This window comes from Ambystoma mexicanum, chromosome 1q (genome assembly GCF_040938575.1).
Source record: "Ambystoma mexicanum isolate Mex_15411 chromosome 1q, UKY_AmexF1_1, whole genome shotgun sequence".
Classification (NCBI taxonomy): Eukaryota; Metazoa; Chordata; class Amphibia; order Caudata; family Ambystomatidae; genus Ambystoma; species Ambystoma mexicanum.
Window position 1 is genome coordinate 619,041,293 of NC_090922.1, and position 27,429 is coordinate 619,068,721.

Sequence of the window (27,429 nt, forward strand, 5' to 3'; positions counted from 1 at the left end):
GGTATATGTTTCAAACTAACTCACATTGTTTTCCATTGTTTTTTTCCCTATTTTGTCTCCTTTGCATAACTCATTTTATCTCCTTGTATAGGTTTTCATTTTTTCAGTTTAGTACAATGTTATTGGAATCCATCAATAAATGTATGTAATACATGACATTGACCCATATATTTTCTTAGAGCAATAATGATAGTTTGATTTTACCCTCTGTTCCTTTTCTTTGCATTTATTCTAACATTATTGCTTTACATTCATGGATACATATGATATATGCACTCATATCTGACTCATACAGATACCCATAGTGTGGTTGTTTAGAACTTTTGTGATCTATGGACTTGAAGACGCTTTTCTTTTAAATTTAGGACAGCTTAGACTAGGAACCTGTCCGTATATTAAATACAAACCAAGAGAACTTTGCAGTGGTACTCTCAGTTGTTGATGTTCACCTGTCTACTGAATGACATACTGGCCTTTTCAGCACACTTGCTCGTTCTGGAGTTCAGGTGGGTACTTGCTGCATGTATTTGGCAGCCAATTGGGCTTACAAGAATTCTCCTGAGCATGTGTTTTCGGGAAGCCAACCCGGGTGTTTAAGGCCCACTGTAATGGGTTTTATAGGCTTTTCCCTCTTGTCCATAGACCTCATCCGGCCTGGGACCTCAATGTGGTTCTTGTGGCTTTGCAACGCAAGCCTTTCGAGCCGATGGCTTCTGTGAACATCCGCATGGTGACCCTAAAGGCTGTCTTATTGGTGGCTCTCACTTCTGCGCGCAGTGTTAGCGAGCTGTAGGCGTTGTCTTGGCGCGATCCCTTCACCACGTTTCACAACCAAGTTGTCTCTCCATTTCATCTGAATCAAGAAATCTACCAGCCAGTGTTCTTCCCAAACCTGCTGTCAGAGGCAGTTTGGGCCTGCATTCCTTGGACCTCAAGAGGGTTCTTCAGTTTTTTCTCTCTCGAATAAAATCCTTCAAGCAGTCCGAGACATTGTTTGTGACTTTTGGCTGCTCCTCCCCCCGGCTCTCAGGCTTCCATCCCCAGTTGGATGGTTCAGGCAGTTTCAGAGGCGTATACAGCCATGGGCTAACCTGTTTTTGAGGGGCTTCATGCTCATGCGGTCAGAGCCAAGGCCACGGGCGTTGTGTTTCAGAGACCTGCTTCTTGAAATGTCCTCAGGAAGGCGGCTACTTGGGCCACTCCGTCTGCCTTCTGTAAGCACTACTCACTGGATATCGGCTCCAGGCGCGATGCAGAATTTGGACACGTGGTACTTGACCTTTTTGCTTCGTCCTAGATGGAGGCAGGTTATAACCGCTCCACCCTAGTTTTCTGTCATGGTCATGAAGTCGGGGGCACAGGCCTGTAGGTGTCGCATGCACAGGAGACCTGGGTGAACAAAAGTAAACAAGAACATCCATTTAACACCAAAAAGCTTTTATTATGTACATAGCACTTCAGATGCATTAACCTTGAACATTCCATCCATTAAGCATCCCCAAGATTATTCTTGGGTGTGGCTGCTAATGGTTTGCCTTCGCACGTGCTCACTCTCTAGGATTGGCAGGGTGTGGCTGGTAAGCCGGCCCTAATGGGCGTGCCCATTATCTCAGCTATATAAGATGCCCTGATCCTCAAGACAGATGCTTCATGTTATTGTGCACTTGCAAGCAGCGTAACGCTCACCGTCGCCTGAGGTCAGACTTACCTTTGAAGATCCTGCTTCCTGCCAGCATACTTACCAACTGGGGGAAGCTGTTCTTACCTGTACATCTCTTCGGCGAACCAAGTATTCATCTTTACACTTTCCGGAACACCGAAATCTTCATCTTTGCACCGCAGCACGACATGCTCCATCGTGGACAGCAGCGCCTGCAAGGAAAAACAGAAGACAAGGTTAGACATCGAAAAAACTGTCAGTTTAACGTTGCGCTTCACCATACGTTGCGCTTTCCTTAAACCATCACTTACCTGCTGTCGAACATTGCGTTAGCATCCATCTTCCATCCGGCCGTGTCTCACAGCTGCATTGAGGCCGCATTTCCATCTAAGGGAAGAAAACAGAAGAGACAATATTCCGGGCATAAATAGGAGCAACATATAAAGACATTAAACAGAACAAACAGCATCACAAGAGCTCAAGAAAGACTTACCAATCATAAGGAGAAGCATAGTCGCAGCTGGACTGGACTTCTCCTGATCAGGGATCAGTGAAGGAACTAGATCCCATTCGACGCTCCCCTGCCAGAAGTAGCAGAACGGAGAGCTTATCTTCCATAATTCACAGGTGAGCTTTATGGGCCGGCGTATGCTCACAGAAACCGTACTTTGGGGTGAAGGGTTGGAGAGGTACAACAATCGCAGATTGGCGCACTCACACACTCTTATCTCCATGCAGGAGCAGTATTACCCCATACCACTGCTCACAGCTTTTCTACTGAGAGAGAGGCCTGCAGGGGGTGATTCAAGTTCAGGGAGGGCTGCAACCGTGCCCAAACGACTCTGCAGAGACCAGGTGAGCGTAAGTTTCTTATTCAGTGGAGTCACCCAGAAGGATGGAGGAAGGGGGACAGCACGTATGAGTAATTAATATTACTCACCGTAGTGACTAGATTACTCATAGTTCTTATTCCCCTTTCCTCCATAAATCCCACCCACCTGCTCCCGCTAGTACGCCCAGGGCTAATATGTATAAGTATAGCCAGGTATCTAAGCGTCCGATGTGTTGAAAGGGGACTGAGGTGAGTCTGCGGCCCCAGGCCCTATACTACATTTAAAGGGGAAGCTCAATGTTTTGCTGCCAAAGGTTCCGGTACCGTCCCCGTGTTAGGGGACGCCCACAAGGATGGAGGAAGCGGGGACTAAGAGCTATGAGTACTCTCGTCACTACGGTGAGTAACTGCATAACCTGCATGGCATAGTCCTGTAGGTTAGTGTCTGTCGTGTGCAGGATGAGGGCAAGTCATACATGTACAGGGCCTTGGCAGGGCATGCATTGATCAGTTGTGGTAATGCCTACCCCCTTCACGTTGCATTCCACTAGTGTAGCGAGATCAGTTTGTGTGAGGGCACTTGTACTCACCCAGTAGGCATGTATGTTGGCCTCTGTGGCTCCATGTATGCAGGCAGTGTGCTGTTCTGTAGGACCATAGCATCATGGGTACCAGGGAAGCAGGCACAGCAGTGTGTGATCACTGGGTCAGTGTTGTAGGTGACCTGGATGTTCATGGAGTGATGCTGCTTCCTGCTGCTGTATGCCTCTTCGGATTCCTGGGGGTTACCAACACCACATGGGTGAGGTCCAAAATAGAAATGCTGTTGGGCAGGTGGGCTCTGCATAGAAACGTGCATTTGTGCCATTAATGTGTGCCAGGGTGGTGGGCACAGAGATTTGGTGAGAGGCATGGTGCATGAGTTTCCAGCCCTTCCCAAGCACAAATGAAAATGTGGGCAGAGACATGCCATGCAGCATGCCCAGTGTGTGCTGGTAGGTGCCAGATTCAAGGAAATGGACCGACACAAGTTTCATCAACGGGTGTAAGGCAATTCTTATGTTTACCTGATCCATGATGACATTAAGAGCTGGGTTGAGTAGCTCTACCATGGTCTCTGTTCAGCCTGTACAGGGTAATCAGCTGGATATCAGTTTATGTCCAGGGTGAGGGCCTGACCTGTGGAAGGGGCGCTCACCTTGACTGTCATCTACTCCTTTCTGCGCTGCTGTTCCTGCCTGTGCAGTTCAATGTGGAGGAGGAGGAGCTGCATGCATGGTGTTTTTGGGTTAGGTGCAGACCTTTTGTAGTCTTTCAGAGTGGACTGGGTGCACCGTGGCTTGTTTTCCAGCACCTGTATACACTCTTTTTTTGGCTGAATTACTGCAAGTTTTCAGTGGTATTTGAACTTGTGATACAGCGGAAATACCGTTTTCAATCGTGGCAGTAATTCCACCCGATGTTGCTGGTAATGTCGCTGGGGCTAATACCACAGGTGAAATTTCTGCCAATTCCTTATTTAGCTGTGTAAAAATTGGCATTAATTCCTTTACTGCCATTTTACCGTATAACGCCAAACTCCTATTGAGGCACAGGGCTTTTAATAGGCTCAGGCTATTAACTTTCAATTGTTATTTCCCCTTAAATGATGCAATTTGTATTTGTGAAGACAGCAACAATGTTTTTTGGTGTGTTGTCACTAACCTTTGAGCGTACTCTTTTGGATCACAACCCTATTTTGAAAGGAATGAGCCAACTTGATTTCAGGGACGGCCTTGGATGCCATGTCCGACCTTCTGGAGAAGGCATACTTTGCTACACCTTGTTTGTAGTCTGCACTTAGGAGTTTTAGTTGAGTGTGCTTGGCTCAATTCCAACTTTCTGACAAATGAGCTAAAATAAGTTTTTAATCTGAAAACAATTGATAAAAAAAGCTTTGGGGAAAAACAACGGAAATAGGTCTGACGTGCAAGTTGTTTTAAGTGCTCATCTGTTTTCGATATGGTGTTTTTTTCAGCGCTGATTGCTTATTTGAAGACCATTCATTAGTTGTTATTTTCCAGGTCAGCTTTTGGGTCGTCCGAGAGATCCTCCATGCACAAACACTGAAAATCCGAGCTGAAGTGTTGAGCCACTACATTAAAACGGCTAAAGTAAGTGGCATCATTTTACCTTATAAGTTTTAGGTGTAATCAGCCTGTATTTATGCATAATCTGTACTTTTAGAAATGTGTGTAGCCCAATGTTTATTGCTAACACTTGGTTTGGCGGTGTTCATGCCTACAGGCACTTCCTGGGCTGGATAAGCTGAACAAACGACGCACCGCCCCAGGATGTGGCACAGGAATACTCCACAGAGCTAGATCATCAAAGAACACTTAATTGTTGTTCCCTCTGAGAAGGATTTGGGAAACACTTTAAAGCTTCTCTTTCAATAGTCTCCTAGGATGCTAGAAGTTCTGTAAAATGTGGTAAATGTATCTCTGCTTGCACATTTTTGTCCATCAGTTGAACTCAATTGGACAAAAGCCCCTCAGTCACCCAGATAGTGCATACTCTTATAAAGTGCGTCGCCATGTAGCCTCTCACAGGGTCACACTTTCCTCTTTTCTTCTTCCCTCCTCTGCTAATCTCACCCTTCATGTGATTGATGTCTTGGACCCTTATTCATCCTCGGGCTCCTACCTACCCACTCACAATCTCCGCAGCTTCGGTCTACCTCAGCACTTGCCTCGGCACACCCTCCGCACTGGAGACTTTACTTTTCCACTGAACGCGGCTCCTGGCCACATAGCACTTACGATACTGTGCACTACATCTGCGGCTCACCCTCGAGCACGGACGCCTCAGCACCTACCCCACTGCCCTCTTACTTGCTGCACTTGCACGTTCTGAATACTCACAAGGCATAGTAGGCTCGGCCGTCTCTTCCCCCCCACTGTATTTCTTGTATATTTTAATTGCATTGCAATCCCATGTTCCCTCCCTGTTTCCCTGTGGGCGCTTTAAAACAGAATTCATTTGCTGTATGAGCGCCTAACAAGCAAACAATCAACAAACAAACTCTGGTGTGTTTGCTCCCCGCTACCCAATGTAATGAATGCTATTTTGTGCGTTTACTACCAGGTACCCAATTTAACGATTTTACCCCTGGGCCCAAAGCAGTAAGAGCCCTACTGTGTGCCCTGATGCCCTTTGTAATTCACATGACTTGCTTGCAGACATCGAACTTTGAAATTTTTGCTTTCTCAGAGGTTCCTAGAGACCGACTCAGTCCCTGCCCTCTCTAGCTTGCACATTCTAAATCCTCCTCTGCACTTCTCACCCACAGAGTACTTGGTGCCCAATGCTGCATGATTCCTATGTTGACCCCACCTACCTGTGCTCCCTTCCTCTCATCCAGGACCAGTCGCTGCATACTGTCCACTGCAGAGATACTGGCCATCTCCTCAGAAGTATTGCACCAGAAGTGCCCTAATACCCAAATGTCACTCCATAGGCACCCCCAACTGAGACATTGCCACAGACATTGGATCACTGTTCTAAATTGCCCATCCGGTCCTCCCCTTACCTCCCTGCACTAACACTTTGCCACTTAAACGATACATACACCATCTAAGCCACTATATCCCTCCCGCCAGAAATCAAACAACTCCTCTACACCTCTGCAGCAAATTTGCCTACCGGCCCTGGAAAATGTATGCTAGCACCACAGACACACAAGGCTCCCATCTGGACACAAGGTTGCTTTTTCCCTTTCTTTCCACTAACCTAACCCAACCCCTGCCTTTCAGATCTGCCAGACTTTGAAAAACACATATCTAGAACTGTTACTGGCATACCCAACTACACACATCCCTACTTACATGCCCATTGAAATCTGCAACATTGCTGCCCTGGCTGAGTCTATATATTGGTTGGACCGCTATAGTGCCTCTATCGAATGGATTGTGCCCTACCACGTACTCCTCATCTTTTAGAATTGTTCTGCAGCTTCAGCTGCTTTGGAAAAAAAAATGATTTGGCAGAGGGCGATGTGTGTCGATGGCCTTGAGTCGATGTCCCTCGAAGGCCTCTGTCGAGGATGATGTCATCGAAGGCATATATAGCATGCGCAGCGCCCATTGGACTCAGTTCTGTTTTCCCGCGACAGCAGTAGCTTCGACGAAATTGAGCGCGCCTTACATCGTGTGACGTCTTTGATCAAAATCTTCAAAAACATGTCTTCATCATCGACACCGACAACTCCGAAGTCCGGTTTTAAAAAGTGTCGGGATTGCGGATCGAAAATGTCCCTGACTGAACTGCACCGTTCCTGCTTGTGGTGCCTCAGAGCGGACCATGACACCTCCGACTGCTCGAAGTGCCAGTCCATGACTGCAAAAGCCTTGAGGGAACGGAAGGGGAAGCTGAAGGTAGGTAAAACCCCTAAAAAATCCCCTACCCGATCCATCTAACCTTCGACTGACGAGTCGAGACGAGACTCTCCTTGGAGGAAGAAGGCCAAGCGTTCCTGGTTGAGGAGTGGCTCACATCACTCCTCTTGGTCCCTGAAGAAGTCGAAGAGAAGGCACCGTAGGTCGCCTTCGTCGTCGGGCGCTTCCCCGAAAGAGTTGCTTGCCCAACCAAGAAATCCACTCTGGCCGAGTGGGAAGCCTTCAGGGCTGAAATGCTTAAGATTTTTGAAAAACATAAACCTAGCCATGCTCCTACCGAGCCTTCAAAAGAAGCCGGGAAGGAAAGGTCTTGTCCTAAGTCTTGCGCACCCTCGAGCCAGTGAAAAAGGCCTGATCAACATTGTGAGCCTTCTAGGCCTCGATCCGATGTTTCATCGAAGGATGACTCAAGACATAAGCACAAGTCGAGGTCATCGACGCTAAACCCTCAACGTCGACATCGACGCTGAAGACTTCGACGCCAGCTGCGCCATCTTTACCAGCTGTGCCATCGACACTCGGCGTCCCTCCTAAACCAATGGCGCTGATAAAGAAAACATTGACGACCACTTCGGCGGCGAAGCCAATTATGCCAAGATCTGTTATTCCAGGAAAGACCTATGTTCCACTGCCTAAGAAAGTTTTTGAAGAGGAGGAGCGGTCTGATGAAGAGGCCCCATTTGGCCTACAATATGGTACACCCAATGTACCAGAGAGCTTCATTGCGGAAGTGTCCAGGATGAAGGGCCTTTATGTAAATTTGCAGACTGCAAGTGGGGCAGATACCTCACCTGAACTTGAATATTACGTGGGTTTGAGTAGGCCCCCATTACTTTTTATTTTTATTTGGTTTGTTACAAACCTTTAAAAAATGTGAATTGACATTTTCTTCATTCAATTACATACGTTATAAAAAAATATAACATTTAAAACATTTTGAACTAGCCGACTGTGTATTATACTGATACACTATGCCCAAAACCTCTAAATAAAAATCTGTTTTTCATTAAATCTCCTTATTATATCCTCTAAGAAAAATGTCAGAGCAATTGTCTGTTTTCTACTTGAGTCTTCAAAGCACAACGCCTACCAATCTTCTGCCGTCAACATTTGCAGTCCAGATATAATATTTCCAAGCTGTTTCGTTCTTTCATCGGTCAGGGCGGTGCAAAATAACGTCAGATGTTTTAAAGTCTCCGCCTGCAGATTGCATAATCGACACTTTTTATCTTGGATCACATTCTTATCCCAATATGCTAATATTTCTTTGGTCTTAAAAGCGTTTAAGCGAAATTTCATGAATAACACCCTGCAATGTTTGTCGGGGAATCTTTCCAGATAGGAGTCGCATTTAATTTCTTTGCTTCTGATGGTAAGATCTGCATCCGTTTTTGTATATGTCTGAGTAACCAGTTTCAGACCAGTCCTGCAACCATAATTTTATTTTAGCTTGGTTCGGATTTGTTTGAAGCATTTCCATCTTTATGTCATAGTTTTCCATTACTTTCTTGCAACGTTCTGACCACTGTGACAATATATTATATTTGTCCCCTCCGCCTGGGTGATAAAGTATCTTAAATTGAGGCAGAACAGGGTCCATAGTCCTCTTCCGATAAGAGGTACAGCATGTTCCAACATACTGTAGCATTGATAGAAAGCAAATTTAATTCATATCTTAAGCATACGGTTTAGGGAGCCACAGCACCTTAGTCCAGAATATATTTTCCAAAGTGTGTCTGGGCATCCCAAGTTGCAATCTGTGCCATGAATTAGAGCCGGCACTGCTTTTTGCTTGTAAAACTTTATGGATGGTAGCAGCGAGAACTTTCCAAATTTCTTCTGTAGAGCTACTGCCTGTATTGCTAATTGATGGCATTTAACTTTAGTCTTTTCAACCCATGTTGTATCGTTTATACTGGAATTGATTGTCATGCCCAGGTATCTAGTGCTTAGCACGCTCTTAACAGACTCATTACCTAGGTATCATTTGAATTTTTTAGGCCACGATTTATTTTTGCTTTGATCTTGGAGAATTATGATTGCAGACTTGCTGGTGTTAATACATAACCCCTTAGCAATTACATACTGTTCTATTGCGTGTAGCTTGCGTTGCAACCCTATTGGGGTGGAGTCCAACAAGACTAAGTCATCAGTGTATAAGATCCAGCTAATTTCTTTACCTCCTATTTTTGGATGGAATGAAGGGGTGTTCTCAATAGCGTCTCCTACATTGGATATAAATAGATTGAATGCAATGGCCGCCAACGGACAGCCTTGTTTTACCCCACAAAACTTTTTAATTGAGCTTGACAGGGTGCCACGCCGATCTAATCAAATTTTTATATCGGTGTTTGTATGTAATTCTTTGATTGCCAGCAAGAGGCTAGTTGGACAGTTCCACTTTTTCATCTCCTGCCATAAGATCTTGCGATTAATGCAATCAAAAGCGTGCGAGAGATGGATGAAGGCGAGGTAAACACGTTTTCCAGCTCTTATGGCTTCCATCTTCATGATGTTTAATATTAGAAGAATTAGCCCACATCCAACACCTTTCACAAACCCAGTTTCTCTAGGGTCAAATCGTTGCATTGACTTAATCCAGTGGTAGGTTTCTGTTGCAGTAGCGTGGCATACACCTTCCCCAGGACATCCAAAAGTGCAATTGGCCTATAGTCTTTAGCATTTGCTCGACTTCCTTTTTTAAAAATCGGAACGACAATTGCCCTTTTCCATGATTATGGTGTTACTTGTTCCTTAGTAATTCTGGAAAACATCAACATACATATTTCAGCCCATTTTTCAGGATTTTTCTTAAGGGTGAAATTCGCCAGGCCGTCTGGTCCTGGGGCTCTCGAAGAGCTAGAGCTTTTGATGATATTTACAATGTCGCTTTCTTCAAAGACAAGATCCCATTCCTCTACAGGTGGAAGTACAAATTCTTTGTTTGGACCCTTCTTTGCATATTCTGTATAGTACCGTATCCATTCTATTTCATCAACCATGTTAACTTGTACCCCAGAATCAGGGCAGGATTCTTCATTTATGATCCTCCAGAATTTGCGTGCATGTTTGTCTGCTAATCTTCTCAACATACTCTCTGCATCCTGCTGTTCAAAGGTTGTCCTGTGCGCGATTAGCCAATTATTATACTTTTGCTTAATAGATCTTACTTGTGTGGCTCGCGCTATCATCTTTAGTTTTGCACATTGTCTAATCTCTCACCGCATAGGTCTTTTTGTTTGTACTAGCAGAATATCAAAAACATTTTTTGATTTTAATGCGAGATTTCGCAGCACTTGTTTTCTTTCCACAAATTGTTTTCGGATGTGTTCATACTCCTCGCTGTCAGATTTTATGCGATACGCATCAAGCAGCGTGTATACTTCAGTTTATTTCAGTCGTAATATAATCCTGCTGGACTCCACCATCACTTCATGTTCCCAATTTGGTAGTTGAGTATTTCCATGATCAGCCAAAAATTTTGCTTGATCTAGTTATGTTCGCTCTGTGGCATCTGCACAATTTGCATGTCTAAGACGTGTTTGGCTAAGTTGGAGGAGAGAAAGAAGTAGAATGGACTGTTGGTGAAGTCTTTTCCCAGGTGGGTTGCGGTGGTATGTCCCTCCCCCCCTTATATTACCATTCATTAGAAACATATCTCTTAACTCCATTCCTTTGCACCATCTGACATTTGCTTGTGCTTTACAGCTTTTCTCTTCAGACTTAACGTGCAGGAGATTGATGCAGTTAATATTTAAATCCCAGCACAAGATAATGTTAGGTGATGTGTCCTTCTCATTAAGATCGATGATCTGAGTCACTTCATCAACGAAGGGCCAGGAGCCTGTAACCTGATGTTGCCAGTAAAGATTTTAAAACAATTTTTTTTTTCTGGTTTGACCTTTGGGGCTATTTGCAGTGCAAGTGTTGTAACTTGGAAATAGGGTGATTTGTTCCAGGTCTCCATGTAGCGGAAGCCAGATCCTTTCCTTACCAGGGTCAGAAGTCCTGCCATTGGTCTTCCCTTGTTTTTTTTTATGGCTGGATTAAATGCCACTTCAAATTGGTCCACCAATGGACAGGATTCTAACCATGTTTCCTGCAAACACAGCACATCTATGTCTTCTGACCAATTTGATGTCTGTTTAAACACATTTTCAAATCCTCTAGTATTCCAAATACCAAAATTCTGTGTTTTCTTAATGCAAAATTCCTGGCATTAACTGCAGTTACACCCACCCAGAGCTCCTGCAAGCCAATTCCAGTTTCTGGGTTCATCTTCAATTTGCTTCACTCCACTGGGCAGCAGTTTAGCTTCAATATTTTTCCCCCGTTACCCTCCAAAGTAATCTTAATACGTGCTCCACTTTGATTACCTTACGAAGAATTTGTTATCCCTACGTTTCTGTAAGTTTGGGAAGTCTTCCCAACTCGCCGGTGAGTGCTCCATGTGTCTCTCCAAGGTAAAAGGTTTGAACTGGCCCGAGCCTATGATTTGGGTACTTGCCTTTGAGTCCTCCATCTTTTGCAAATAGCCAACCACAACTTCAGTAATGTCCAACCCTAGAGACAGTAACGAGGATACTGAGTCCAACATCATGTTGCAGATTATTTTTGAATCTGTGTAATTTCACTCTGTCATTCTGTGGGCCCTCCAAGAATTCAACGGTTTTTATATCAGTCGATTCAATTGTCCTCAAGGGGGGTACGTGATGGAGTAAACACTTAACATTAGCTCTATTGAAGATTAGCCCATCCTGCATTGCAAGAATTATTTCCAGCATTAGACAGTATTTGGACAAGGGCTTCCCAATTTGCCAATTTTTTTGCCCCTTGGTGTTCAGCTGCGCAAATAAGGATCTATTCCCCAGTTCACCTTCAGAGAAGGTGGACTGCTTAAAGAGAAAGCAGTGAGTGCTTTCTCTTTAAGCACACAACGTTCGAGCAACCGGGGATTTACAAATCCAATATCCACAGCTCTTTCTGACTCTCTCCTTGGAACTTTTTGGGCAAGATTCTTCCCATCCATTTATACTGAATTTCAGAACATATCCCCCATTTTTCTTAAAGCATTAACAACGTCAGATTCAAAGGTCTAACTGTTGTCGACGAATGCTACTTTGATGGGTGAGCGTCTTTTTCTATGGTATTTGTAGGAAATACATTTTGACTTGAGCTTGTTCTTGTCAGATCTCTTTTTGGTAATGCGCCCCATCGTTCTTCAAGAGTTATGCAGTTGTGATTTTCCATTCTCAAAAGTGGCGCTTGGTCAGCTATAATTTGGGGAGGCAATTTAGCAGGAATTGCAAGATGGCATCGTTGTTTTAGCATCTCGCCGGATGGTTATAAGTTGTTAGTTTTGTTGGATTCTTGAGGGCACCTCACTTATGCTACAATTTGCTAGCTCAGGGCCTTTTGATGTTTCTTATTCCTCGTTGTCTTCATATATAGACATATTCATTATTTCATTTAATAGTTCTTCATCAGATTGTCCGGTAACAACGGAATCAAATTTTGAAGTATTCAGCTTAGCCTTTTCCATTTTCTCTTCTGCATTTTTAATACTCCCAGTGTTACGCGCACACACACACACACACACTCACCATTTTGATGTTGCGGAGGAACTTTCTTGAACTGTTGTTGCCCCCATTTTTCCGTTTAGTTTGATTTTTTTTTTTTTTTTTTTTTTTTTTGGTTTCTTACTTTGAGGTGCTTTAACGGTTTTCTTTTGTGTATTCACGTCCGCAGAGTTGAATATGGGAAAGATTCCCTCTTTGGATGTTTTAGTCAAATCCATACACGCAGGCATAACGTCTGGATTCCCAACTTTGCCCTCTCCATTCTTTGAGGCTGAAGGCTTTGGTGAACTTTGGATGTCATCACTTGATGGTTCCAATGCAGACACAGGATTTTCAGAAATCACAGGTTGATGGGGAGCTACAGTGATATGATATATTTTATTTGTATCGCGCTCGTACACAAGTGTTTCAGAGCACGACTAGGCAAGGGAGGGAAACAGGGGAGAAAGAACACAACACAGCAACGACGATTGTACTAGGCCTAGTGACATTGAGAACACGCAAGTGCATGGGACATGGGAAAAAGTGCATGGAAGTGGGAGAGTGGAAAGTGCTGAACAGAGGAGAGCAGATGAAAAATAATAAAAATAAATAGAAAATGGGGGGAATAAACAGTGGTAGTGCAGCCAGCAAGTGGCAAGTGCTGTGTTTAAGGCAGCAGACTGGTTAAGTCTGATAGTGCAGAAGGAGAAAAATGGGGGGCTGTAAGGGTACAGATACAGTCCCCAGTGCAATGAGTGGGCAGGAGGCATTGCAGGAGGGAGGCATTGCAGGAGGGTGGCAGGGTGAGCAGGTACCTGGGCCCAGTGGACAGAGGGTGGCCAGGTGCACAGTGCCAAGAAACAGCAGATTAGCAGGGGAGAGGGGGAGCGAAGGTGGAAGCAAAGAGGAATGTCTTGAGGTTCTTCCGGAACCGGAGATGGTTCTCCTCAAGTTTTAGATTGGCAGGGAGGCTGTTCCAGAGGGAGGCCCCAGCCGAAGAGGGAGATCTACCCCAGCTCGTTTCTTTGAAAAACGATTGACCCGGAGGGAGTTGGAGGTTGAGGAGCGAAGAGCTCGAGAGGGGAGGTATTTGCAGAGGGATAGCTGAAGGTATTTTGGACCCAGGCCCCTGAAAGCCTTATGGACAATGCCGAGGGTTTTGAATTTAATCCTTGCATCCACTTGGAGCCAATGGAGAGATTTCAGGGCTGGAGAGATACGATCCCAGGGCTTGAGGGCAAGGACAAGTCTCTGTCCTGTTCTGGATAAGTTACAGAGGGCAGAGAGTAGAGGCAGGTAGATTTAGAAAGAGGCTGTTACAATAGTCCAACCTATAGAGAACCAGAGCTTGGGAGACAGTGCGCCTCTGAGGGAAGGAGAGGACAGGCAGAGTACCTCTGAGGAGGTGCTGTAGGAAGTTCGACTTTTTAGAGACCTCAGAAATATGGGCGGATAAGGAAAGTGTGGAGTCAAAGATGACCCCGAGGTTCTTAGCCTCGCCGGTAGGGGTAGGACGAGGGCCAAGGGAGGCCAGCCAGAGGGTGAGGGAGAAGGATGGAGATAGTGTGCCGATGAGGAGGATCTCAGTCTTGCTGGCATTCAGACAAAGATCATTGGCGGCACACCAATCTTGAATGGCAGTAGGGCAGTCGGAGATGAGAGGGAGAGGAGGTTGCCGAGGGCAGACAGAAAATGAGTTGAGTGTCATCAGTGTAGCATTGGAAATTTGAGCAGAAAATGGCTATGCAGTGGCTGAGAGTTAGCAGACATTGAAGAGCCAGGGTGAGAGGTTAGACCCCTGGGGAACCCCACAGGTAGAGAGTAAGATAGATGATAGGAAGGACCCCAGTTGGACCTGGGAGGGTCGATCAGAGGGAAAGAGGTCAGCCAGGCCAGAGCCTGATCAGTGATGCCCAGGTTATCACGGAGTCGGTTGATCAGGATCGTGTGGTTGACCGTGTCGAAGGCAGAAGACAGATCAAGAAGGATGAGGACAGAGGGAATGTTGGAGTCCAGGTTGGAGAGCAGATCTTCACGGATATTCAGGAGAGCAGTTTCCATGCTTCTGGCCGCTCTGAAGCCAGACTGGTGGTCATGGAGACAGCCAACAGAATCTGAATGAAGGTTAAGCTGAGAGATGGCCAGCCTTTCCAGGAGTTTGCCCAGGAAGGGGGTAATGGAAATTGGGCGATAGTTAGCCAGACAGGAGGGATCAGCTGTGGTTTTCTTGAGAAGCTGATGCACAAGGGAGTGCTTTAGAGAGGAGGGGAAAGATCCTGAGGCAAAGGAGTGGAGCGATGGTGTCAATGTGGTCCTTGATGGTTTTAGAGGAACAGGGATGAACCTGTTTTGACGAGGCTTTCATAGATCAGACTTGTCTAGCGACTTCGTCACGGGAGGAAATAGGAAAGGAAGAGAAGGATGGTGTGGGGTGGTTGGTTAAAGAGGGGTGCTTCGGTCCTTGCTCCTCCACTACCACCATCTGGGAGGCCAACTTCTGTTATCTCGTTCAAGCTTCCTGAGGGGTCAGTATCTTTGATTTTGTGTCATTAGCACTCGACTCCGCCTGAGAAGAGTGGGGTTTTTTATGAACACACATGCAGAGCCCCTGGTGCAAGGGTAATCAATATTCAACATTCAGCATCTGCTTTTGTTTCAAAAGACCCAGCGCTTCCATTGCTACTTCGGCAAGAGTTTTTTGTCCTCACTGTTATTTCGTTTCTGTTCCGCCAAGATTTTCAAGGAGCTCTCCGTATTTTTATTTACATCTAAGATTTTGGTTTTGTGTCCGCGCAGTTATCCTGTTGCATATCTATCATTTTCGAATTTATGAGCGCATTCAGAGTGGTCAAATCTTTTAGATTCTCATTCAACTGTTCGCACGTCTTCAAGAATGTAGTCCGCGTGATTGATATCGCTGACATTAGGATCAGTTGTATTTTCTTCAAAACCATTTTCCCAACAACATCGAGGTCCATTTTTTTGTTCTTCCTCATTTCGTGTCTGGGCCACAGTATACAGCCGCCTTACTTTTGGGAAATTCTGTTCCACGAATGAGGAGTCAGAAGAGGAGTCATTTGAAGTGGACTCGTAGAGCCTTGTCGCCACACCACTTACACCAGGCAAGTTTACATCTATGGTGTTAGCTGTTGATTTTTTTGGACGAGATGTTGCTTGCATCATTTAAGTTGCCAAATTGATTTATATTTTTAGTCTGTGAACAATTGACGGTTGGAGATGTGCTCACTTCAATTCTTCTCCGTTTCAGAGCCCCACTCTTCCATTTAGTCACTACAGGCTCACATACAACTGGTGGACTTGGCTCTGGCAACCCCCCTGTAACGCTCACCTGATTCCCGTAGAGGCGCCGGTCTTGACTGGGCGTATACCGTATCTTCAAAGGTGATGTGTAACACACTGCTGGCTCTTTGGGCTGGACCTCTGTGCACTGTATGTCTGACTCGAAGGGTAAGATGCCTGCAGATAGAAAATATGGGATTAATGAACTGGGTTATTGAATGTCTCTCTCTTCTTCCCTTTCTCTTCTCCTGTAGAACCCCAAAGGTTAACGTTCTCACCTTAGGTAAGTGAACGCCGTGCTCTCCATCTGCCTCGGGGCAGGGTGCTGTAACCAGTTTCTTCACTGGATAAGGGGAGCAGGCCTCTTGACTTCAGAGGACTGCTGTCCGTCGTTTACTGCACGAACGGTAAGTTTCGAGTAATTCTAATGTCTTTAAAAGTCTTTAGTAATGATGTCTCTTGTTTTGCAGGGTTCCGGCGATGGCGGATGACGGGCTGAAGTGAGTTGAAGATGGAGCCCGTGTGATGAATAGAAGCGCCTGGAAGCACGTAAGTAAGCGCTTGTTGCCTGCTTCACGATGCGCTCTGTCTTTTTATTTTGCAGGTACAAGTTCGGAGCGGCTGCAGGGTGCCGGAATACCCACTGGGTTAGATGTGGAAAGGAGTAATGGCACGTGAGTATTAAAGTTCCCCAATGTATTTAAACGCACCTTGTTTTGTCTTTCAGATGCGGGATGCAGCGCCGAAGGCCTCCGGAGCGTGCGAAGAGTTGGTAAGCTTTTGTCTTTCAGATGCCGGAATGCAGTGCGAAGACCTCCGGAGCGCACGAAGAGTAGGTAAGCCTTTGTCTTTCAGATGCCGGAATGCAGCGCGAGGCGTTGGTGACAGCCGATGGACCAGGTAAGTGAAGCGCTGTCACTGAAGACCGTAATGCTAACCTGTTCTTTCTTGTCTTTATAGGTGTTGCTGAAGACTGGATTCAGGATGGTAAGCCTTTTTCCTTAGGCCCAGGATCAGATGCAGAAGACACGATGAGCGTTCTGCTGCAGAGGATGCAGAATAAAGCAAAGCAAGATTCATCCATCGGGTGTGGTTTAAATAGCCTCCTGTAGTGCTTAGGTGTCTCCTTCCACAGCCACGCCTAGGTAAGAAAAGAGTTCCTGCTTTCCAGAAGAGTTCCAGTGTTCTGAACCTAGGGAGTGGCTCCTGCCCCACCCAACAGGAAAAGTAGTTCCAAACAGAAGAGGATCAGAGGCTCAACTGGCAGTCAAGTAAGCAGCATGGTCTGCTGCAGGTAAGTCCACCCAAGCATTATGAGCCCGGCGCTTCCAGCGCTGGGACTGGGCATATTTATGAGCCTGGTGCCACTGGCGCCAGGACTGGGTCCAAAAGGTCCCAATTGGGACTGGTTGGCACTCGTAACCTGGGTTATGGCTCTGCTTCCAAGGGAGTTGGGAAAACCCTGACCTTTTGGAGATCATGACACCCCCTCCCTCACTTCTTTCCGTTCTGGTGCTCTTTTTCCTTGCGTTCTTAGTGTGAATTTCAGAATGTAGCTATGTTAAGTGAAGAAGTAGTTTATTCACAACATCTAACGACTTCCTTCGTTCCACTACTGAGCTTATATCTTGCCCCAATGCAGGCACCAGGGTCTCCCTACCGTCTCTCACGTCTTGGTGCCTTACCGGGTGCCGAGTGTCATTGTTTTCAAGTACTTTTAAAGGAAAAACCTCAAATGACATCTTTTTCTCTACCTGTGGTGTCCCCCAGTGATCTAACCTCTCCCCCTGGCTGTTCAACCAGTACCTGGCACTTCTTGTTCACTGCATCGCCGCTCTCTGTCCCAACTTTCAGTGCTATGCGGATGATACCCAGCTCATTTTCAGGCTACCCCCGGCCTCCTCTTCCCCTTCCTTCATCTCCAACTGTCTTTCTGCTATCCAGGAATGATGTGCCGCCAACGACCTCTGCCTTAATGCCAGTAAGACTGAGATTCTACTTATCGGCACACCCACTCCCTCCTTCCCTGCAGCTCTCTGGCTGGCCTCCCTTGGCCCTCTTCCTGCTCCTACCTGCAAGGCAAAAAACCTCGGGGTCATCTTCGACTCCACACTCTTTCTCTCCTCACATATCTGACGTCTGTAAGAAATCACACTACCAGCTACACCTCCTCAGAGGTATCCTTCCTTTCCTCTCCTTCCCCCAGAAGCTCACTGTCTCCAGAGCCCTGGTTCTCTCGAAGCTGGACTACTGTAACAGCCTCTATCTCAATCTTCCTGCCTCTACTCTCCGCCCTTTGCAACTCATCCAGAACAGGACTGCGAGACTTGTCCTTGGCCTCAAGCCCAGGGACCGTATCTCTCCAGGACTGAAATCGCTACACTGGCTCCCAGTGGCCGCGAGGATTAAGTTCAAAACCCTCTGCATTGTCCACAAGGCCTTCTGGGGCCTTGGGCCAAAATACCTTCAACTCTCTCTCTTCCTAAATATCTTCCTTCTCGAGCTCTTCGCTCATCCACCTCCACCTACCTCAGGGTCAGCCGCTTCTCCAAGCAACAAGCTGGGGGTAAATCTCTCTCTGCAGCAGGGGTCTCCCTTTGGAACAGCCTTCCTGCCTCCCTGAAACTTGAGGAGAACCATCTCCGGTTCCGGAAGCACCTCAAAACCTTCCTCTTTGCCTCTGCTTTCTCTCCCTCTCTCCCCTGCTAAAATCACTGAACCTGCACTGAATCTGCAACTGGCCACTCACCGATCTCGGTCCTTGTCCCTGCCACTCTTCCCTGCACTGCCTACCTGCGCTACAGGACTGTCTCTGTATCCTACAGCCCCTTCTCCCGGCACTTACCTTGCACTTGCCACCAGCTGGCCCTATTATTTATCTTGTATTCTACTAACCATGTACTGCACTCTCCTTGCACTTGCCACCAGCTAGCCCTATTACTTATCTTGTATTATACTAACCATGTACTGCGCTTCCCCTCTTCCCTTGCACTTTTCCCAGTCCCCCTACCCTTGCACTTGCGCGATCTGAATGACACCTGGCCTAGTAGGATCGTTGTCTGTTCTCCCCTTGTTCCCCCCCCTGCCTCGTCACGCCTTGAAACACTTGTGTATATGCGCGTTACAAATGCCATATCATATCATAACCATGGCTACCAGCATCGTTATGCGCCGATTTGCGTGGTTGAGAAAGTCTGATTTTGCACCTGATGTGGACTCGAGGCTTCTCAGCATGCCTTTTGACGAGTCTAACCTTTTCGGCAACAAGGCTGACGAGAGCCTTGAGAAGTTGCAGACCTCCAAGGCGGCAGCCTCCTCAATTGGAAGGGCGAGAGGAATGGTCAGTCAAAGGGGCCAGAGAAAATGTCCTTCTGCTGGACGAGATAGAGGTGCAAAGCCAGCTCAAACAGCAGCCTCCTTCCCATCGGCCACTGCATCAGCCGCCTCAAAACCTCTGAGGTCTTGAGCCACAGTTCACCAGTGGAGGGCAGACTGTCTCAGCATCTATAAGAATGGCGAGATTTACTTCGGATGCTTGGGCTCTACAAGCCATAGCCCACGGTTACTGCCTTCCTTTCACAAGGAGACCTCTGAATAATCCACCGGGGAAGCACTCTGAGGATTCTGGATCCGCTCCTTATGCAGCAAATTTTATCCTGCTAGAGAAAGGTGCTATAGAGCCAGTGCCTGTCGCAAAGAGGAACAAGGGATGGTACTTCTCTTATTTTTTAATACCCAAGAAGGATGGAGGACTGAGACCCATCTTGAACTTAAGATACATGAACAAGTTCCTCAGAAAGACAAGTTCAAGATGGTCCCACTTTCTCAGATCCTTCAGGACCTCCAGCTCCAGGATTGGTAGGTATCATTAGACCATCAGGATGCTTATTTTCATGTGCCAATCCATCTCAAGCACAGAAAATACCTGAGGTCCGCAGTTGGCAGTTCTCATGATCAATCTCCGGTTCTGCCATCCGGGCTAGCCTCCGTCCCAAGGGTTGTCACCAAACAGACGGCAGTGGTGACAATGAGTCTCAGGAGAGGGGGGATTCATGTCTACCCCTACCTGGACGATTGGCTGATCAGGGCGCGTTCTTCCGAACAAGCCCGGGATCATCTCAACGTCACCTGCCACTCTCTTCACAGACTGAGCTTCTCCCTCAATTACAAGAAGTCCCATATGACACCTTTTCAAAAGCTCCAGTACATCAGCGCGGTGCTAGATGCATCCTTGGGAAAGAGCTTCCCACCTGTGGTGAGGGCTCAAGACATTCTTCAGATGGTTACCAAGTTTCAGAATTCCCAGTCTACGAGCCTTCGATTTTCTGAGGTTGCTCGGCCTCATAGCATCCTGCATTATTCTGGTGCCAGAGGCCCGCCTGAGAATGAGATCCCTTCAGTGGGCTCTAAGAACTCAATGGTCCCAGTTCTCAGGAAAGATGTCGGACCTACTTCAGATTCCATCCAGTGTCTCACAGGATCTTTTGTGGTGGGCCTACGAGGACAATATTGTGAAGGGAGAACCTTTTTGGCCACCATGGCCGGAGATAACAGTAGTGACAGACGCCTCACTTACAGGGTGGGGAGCCCATGCCAACGATCTGACAAACCGCTGTCGTTAGTCTCCATCGGAGTCTAAACTACATATCAATCTTTTGGAGCTGAGGGCAATCAGATTAGCGCTGAAGACCTTTCTGCCCTCTGTACAGGGAAAGAATGTCTTGATAATGATGGATAACACAGTGGCCATGTACTACCTCATCAAGAGAGGTGGTGTCGGGTCACTTCCACTGTGCAGACAGGCAATGCAGCTCAGGTATTGGGCAATTCAAGAAGGAATCTCCCTATCAGCAATTCACCTAGCCGGAGAGAATAACACGGCGGCAGACGCTCTGAGCAGGAAGAGCAGAGTCTCCCACGAGTGGGAATTAGCTCAGGAAGTCCTTTAAGAGATCTTCACCCTTTGGGGAACCCCTCAAGTAGAACTGTTCGTGACCAAGGTCAACCGGAAGTGCAAACGGTATTCCTTCAGGGAATTCCCCCCAAGAGGAGCTCTAGGTCACGCGTTCGTAGCGGACTGGGATTTTCCACTTCTGTACGCGTTTCCTCCAGTCCCCTGTCATTCCTCATGTGATCAAGAGGTTGAGGAGGTTCGTGAAACACATGATCCTAATTGCCCCGGATTGGGCCAGGAGGACATGTTACCCGGACCTTCTGGAGATGTCCATCTGTCCTCCGATGTGTCTTTCACAAAGAGAGGACCTTCTCTCATGAGAGGAGGGTCGGTTTCTCCATCCACAGGTCAAGACACTCAACATTCACGCTTAGTTTCTGAAAGGCTGATGGATAAGGATTGGGACCTCCCAGATGGTGTAACAGAGGTTTTGCTTTCGGCCAGAAGGCTAGCAACAAAGTCTTTGTACCTGTGCAGTTATAATAAATTCTGCAACTGGTGCAGGGAAAATAATGTAGATCCTTTTCTATGTAAAATACTGGTTGTTTTATCCTTTCTTCTATCTTTAGCTAATCTGGGGCTCCAGATTGGAACTATTAAAGGCTACTTGGCGGCGCTATCCATCTTTAAGCACTTGTCGGTGGAATGTTGCTATTTCAAGATTGCACTGGTGACACGATTTCTAAAGGGACTTGCCAATGTGTTCCCCACCATCTCCTTTCCAGGTTCCAGTTTGGAACCTCAATCTGGTTTTAAAATTCCTAACGTGGGCACCTTTTGAACCCTTACACTCATGTCCTTTATGGTTGTTAACATTTAAAACCATTCTATTGGTAGCTCTAACTTTAGGCCGTAGAGTGAGCGAGTTGCAGGCACTTTCGTCCAAGCCACCCTTTACTATCTTCCACAAGGATAGGGTTGTTTTAAGGGTCAAACCTTCATTTTTGCCCAAAATCAATTCTGGTTTTCATATAGGTCAGAACATTGTTCTACCTTCTTTCTAACCCCCGCCTCATCCTGGCAAGGAGGAGGAAAGACTACATAGGTTAAACCCTTGGAGGGCGTTCAGCTTTTATATATCAAGAATGTCTAAGCTACGTATTGATCAACTTTTCATTGGATATAGAGGACAGAAACTCGATCAGGCTGTTACTAAACAGACCTTATCCAGATGGATAATTCTGGCAATCTCAGAATGTCACAGGTTGGCAGGGAAAGACCTTCCTGAAGGCTTAAGGGCCCATTCCACCATTGGCATGGCTACCTCTACAGCACTGCAAATGGGTGTACCAATTAGGAACATTGTGAAGCGGCAACGTGGTCTTCCATCCACACATTCACTAAGCATTATTGTCTGGAATCTTCCCTTGGTCAAGATAGTACTTTTGGCAAGGCAGTCCTGAGAAAAGATGGATTCAAATTCTTCTCAGACCTCCTCCAAACCAAATACTGCTGTGGGAGTCTGTCAAAGATGAGGAATACGTGGGAGGGCACAATCCATTCGAAGAACAAGTTACTTACCCCTGATAATGTTCTTTCGACTGGATGTTCCTCCTACGTATTCCTCATCGTCCACCCATCCCACCCCTCAGTAGAATTTCCTGTGCTATTACAGCTTCCGTTCCATCAAGGCCGAGGACAGCCACTCCCGTGTTTTGAGGGCATCTCTGCTGTTAAAGGGGGAAAAACAGAACGGAGTTCAGCGCTGCACATGCTATATATGCCTTCGATTATATCATCCTCGACGGAGGCCTTTGAGGGACATAGACTCGACGGACAGCGCCCTCTGCCGAAAGGTTTTCCCGAAGCAGCTGAAGCTGGACAACTAGTGTCAAAGATGAGGAATACGTGGGAGGAACATCCAGTCGAAAGAACATTCCCAGGGGTAAGTAACTTGTTCATTTCAAGCAATTGGTCATGCACTGTCTTGCTGTTACCGGTTGGTTATACTTGCCGATACTGGCATAACCCAGGCCTATAGTTGCTGAAATGCAGCTGTCAAGCTGTGAACTCTCCAATACCACACAAGAAATTGGATCACAGCAGATGACGAGACACCAGTGAGGAATGACTTTGCAAGCAGAAAATCCTTGGCCCGAAGCCAGCTTTTGTATACAACAGCTTACATGGGTGTGCTGTCTCTCTTCTGATGAGAGCTGAGCAGAGTGAAGAAACTTTATACAAGGTTAACTCTTACGGCGCCTTTAACGAGCACTGAGGCCTGCAGAGACGGGTCTGGACCAGAACCTGAACTGATTCCTAACACAGATCACTATGCAAAGTATACATGAAAGGCCATTTGTTACACAATGTTCAGGCCACCGTCCTCCAGAAACCTGTGTCAGTGTAAGACTGTACAACAAGCCTGCCTCGTTGCTACAGGACCATTCCAAATGTAGAGGAGTACTTTCAAAATTACTTTACTCTGTGGCTCCTGGGAACCATCTGTGGCACAGCTGTAGTGAATGTTCCTCTAACAATGCTGCGTTCGGAACTCATTTAGTGACTTTATTCATTAGATCATGAAGTGCATATCTCAAAATAAGTTGCTGTGCTACAGGGTCCGGAACCTGACCCTTTCAAGAGGGGATGGGGAGCCCTCTCATCCTATAATCGGAGACCTACCAGGGCTTTCACCAGAGCCAGTCCTGCCCCACAGGTGGGGTGTTGTAGCTGGGTAGGCCCCAATCCCTGTTCCTTCTTCCTGTGCCTGCATGTTTGAAGAGATTACAACAACTTCTTTCCCCATGCATCTACGGCACAATACTGGCCAGTTCCTTTCTTGTTCCATAAGACTTCAAACGCCAGCATGCACAGCGTTGGAAGAATGAGCAAGCAGTCTGCCTAAGAGACTGACCATGGGAAGCTGCCGTGCCACAGATCAATCTGCACCACCGACTAGAACTGAAGATGTGTTATGCAACATGGGTTGGCGCAACGAAAATGGCTCCATCAGCAGCAAGGACGCAGACTGTCATTCTCCTTACAACAGCTATCTCAGCACGTTCTAATTTCACAGACAATCCTCTTACCTGTGACGTGGCTGCATAGTGCTCCCCCCTGTCAAGCTAGCATCTTGCGTATACCAGGCAGCCCTCATACGAACGTGGACATTGAAATGTATTCTTGCTGCTCCAGTCCACCCTTGATTTGAGATGGCTTACCCACGTACAAGGTAGAGGCAAGTTTAAGTCCTCTTGTTCTTGCTTTTGCTCACCTGTAATACCTGCTATGGGGAAATGAGTGGTTGGCCTGTGGAACTAGGAAAGGAGAGGGCTAATAGCGAGCTAAGGGAGAGGGTTAAAAGGGGTGCAGAAAGTGCGGCTTATGCAGAAGGACCAACATACATACCAAGCAGACAGATGACAGTGTAGAAAAGCATGGATAATTGCTGAAGGGATGGGGAAGGTGAGGTCTTTGTTTGTGGGAGAAAGTGATCTTTTGGGTTGGGGGGGTGTGCGTGTGTGTGTGGTGTGTGTGGTGTGAGTGAAATTAATAGAGTGAGAGTAGAGAGTGAATGAGAAGGTAACTGGAAAAGTGAAAGGATAGTGTCTGTGGGAGAAGGTGTAGGTGGAGAGTAGTAGTAGGGTAGAGTGGGGGAGTAGTGGAGAGGGACGAGCACTAGAAGTTATGATCAGAGGGTGGGGATAGGTAGTAGAGAGGGGAGCATCAAGCAGGAATAGAATAGGCACTTTGAGGAAGGGAAATAAGAGAAGGTGGGCAGAGTAGTAGGGAGGACAGTATGAGCAAAGGGAGAGAGACATTGGGAGAGGAATCAAAGGGCGTGGAACGAACAGACCAAGTGGTGCCTCAGTATCTGGAATGTACCAATACTTAAGCGCCACTACATTGGGGAACGTAGATCAGGGACCCCCTATATTGTTCCCAAAGTGATTTAGAGAGAGGTGTTTGCTTAAGGGCATCATAACTAGTCAGACAGATTAGATAGTAGTGAGCCCATTTACTATTCTGGAAATAAAAAATCTTGAACTGTCTTCGAGAGTTGGTGTGTTCTTGAAGCCATCTGTGGCAGCTGGGATGATTGAGACAGCACGAGAATATATCCTCAAGCCAGGCAAATGTTCTGGAATTTGGATACACAAGCTAATTATTTGGAATTGGTTGTCTAGACAGATCTTTTAGGAATTTCTGGAACTGGAATAAGGAACTGGCTTAGAGGTTGTGCCATAGACATGGCAGCCTTCTGTTAACTCTGCCAGAGTATATATCAATGGAAGCCTTTTAGGAGTAGTTGGTCAGCAGAACTTTAGTTTTTGGTCAAGCGGTGTTTATAGCATAGAAGCAGGTCTACAAGATGCATGGCAGCCAGGCAAAGCTTGCACAGGATGCATTTTCTGCATCGCATTGAGATAAATGGTGCTCTTTGAATGGGGGTCAAGTGTGGGCTCTTTGAGAAAGTGAGTGCGAAGAAAGATCTTTTGAGGGCATCTAGATCCGATACTTAATGCAATCAAAATGAAATTCCCTACCAAAAAGTCTGTTTTCCAAAAAGTCTCTGCCAGAGTGTGTGGAACTGTGGTCGATAAGTAGTTGATCAACTGAACTTAGGCCTTTGGACGTACATGGTTTATAGTTAAGGTCAGTCTACAAGATTCATATAAGCCATGCATAGGTTTCACAGGATGCATTTCTTCGTACAGGAAGCCAGTGGAGGTCTCTCAGGAATGGGTGCTATAAATGGCTCTTTGAATGGGGGTCAATATCTTTTGAGGGTATCTGGATCTGATCCGTGAAGCAACACGGATGAAGTTCACTCCAGCGTCCACCAAAATGTCTGCAGTTACCGGCCACTATTACAGAGCAAATGACATCAAAATCTTTAGCAGGTTTAAGTCTTTTGATTAAGTGTAGGATCTCTTCAGGAGAATCGGCTTAAAGGAAAAGACATGTTTTGGACTTAAATGGTATGGGATGGAAAGGGGTAAAGATATCTGAGGAGAAGGTTGGGACTTAATTGACACATTTTGAAACATTGGTATATAACAGAAAGCTGGACTTGCTGCATATCTTCTATGAGTGCGATAAAGTAGCTTGTGCGTGGTCCTTTGCGTTCAAATTGTTTGCACAATTTTCCTTGAGTTTGACAACAAGGATTTTCAGTGAGGGTAAGGGTGTTTCAGTGTTAAAGTTAGTTTGTTTTGAAATAGGATTTCATAGGCTTTTTTCTTTGTCAGGAGCTTGTAAACCAGCTTGAGTGTTTTCTCTAGCTTTGACTATGCTAATGGAAGCCTTATGATAGCTTTGGTGTGATTTGAGGTTGAAGTGGTTGCAGAAGTCTGTTTGGTAAAGATTAAGAATTTAGTTTTAAGACCCTTGTCCTTGTTAAAAGCGTTCTCTTGAAGTGAAACGAGATGAAGGAGGTGGTGTTCTGGGGCAGATTTAAAATGTCAGGAGAAGGTGGTTGACCCAAATAAGAGAATATGGAAAGTTTGGAGAGTTGGATGCTATAGCCACATGTCAAGTGGAGACTATGACATTTGCTATGAGTAGATACCTTGCTATGGATGTTGAAATCCAGAGAATCATAAGATCCATACAGTAATTAGGATGACAATGGGAGACCTTAGAATAGTAACCAGAGGTCAGATAGTATATATATATATATATATGTATGTATATATATATATATATATATATATATATATATATATATATATATATATAGAGAATAGTATGCCAGAGGTCTCAACAGCTACCTGAAGAGAAATTAGGTGATGATGTACCTGAGAAGGCAAAAAGTGGATATAGCCTTATTGCAAGAAACCCACCTCACCAAAGAGAAACAAGAGGTGGTAAAGAAAAAGTGGAGCGGGACCACAATAGGAGGAACATACTCGGCATATGCCAGAGGGGTAATCATTTGGGTGGCGCCACAAATGCCCTTCCAGTTGCTACAGGCCACAGTGGAGCCGGATGGGAGGATGGTAGTGATGCGGGGGCTGTTGGAGAACAGAGAACTGTGCATTAGAAATACGTATGCCCCTAACCAAGACACAGTGGCCTATTTTAAGACACTATATAGCAAAATCAGCCCCCACATAGGAGGCGCGGTTATATGGGGTGGGGACTTCAATTGCACGCTGAACCCCAAAATAGACGGGTCAGACACTAAATTGGATAAGTCCACCCCCGCAGCAAGAATGCTACAAGCTCTGCTGAGACTTCGGGCTAGAAGATATATGGAGGCAGCGGCACCCGAATGATGGGCAGTACTCACACTATTCCGCCCCACACAACCTGTACACAAGACTGGGTTACATGTTCGCCACTTCCGAACTTGCTAGGGAAATGACGGGCTCAGAATATAAGGCGAGAATATTAACAGACCACTTCCCTCTGGTCCTGAAGTGGCGACATCAGCCCCCTAGAGCCAGGATCCCAACATGGAAGCTTAGAGCCGAGGCACTGAAGGATACTGCATTCCGAGAAGACTTAAGAGAGGAGATAATCTGGTATTTTGAAAATAACACAGGAAGCGTGGAGTTAGAGGGAACCCAGTGAGAGGCCTTCAAGGTGGTAGTGAGTGGGGCGGCCATATCTAAATCTAGAGGGCTCTAAGGGGGTATAGTGCGTGAATTACAGGAGACAGAAAAGAAACTGGAAGTAATTATGAAAAGAGGGGGCACCTCACAGGAAGACGTCAAACAAGTGAGCCAATTACAACA

The 27,429-nt window shown here is 46.2% G+C and overlaps 1 protein-coding gene across 7 annotated transcripts in view; it reads left to right on the forward strand.

The window, feature by feature from the left end:
- The window catches only part of RALGPS2 (Ral GEF with PH domain and SH3 binding motif 2), a 2,782,724-nt gene that overhangs the window by 1,379,754 nt on the left and 1,375,541 nt on the right, over nt 1-27,429 (forward strand). For all 7 annotated transcript variants that reach the window (XM_069641167.1, XM_069641168.1, XM_069641166.1 and 4 more), the window contains one exon: nt 4,556-4,645. In XM_069641167.1, coding sequence (XP_069497268.1) covers nt 4,556-4,645 — 90 coding nt within the window. The remainder of the gene's footprint in view (nt 1-4,555; nt 4,646-27,429) is intronic.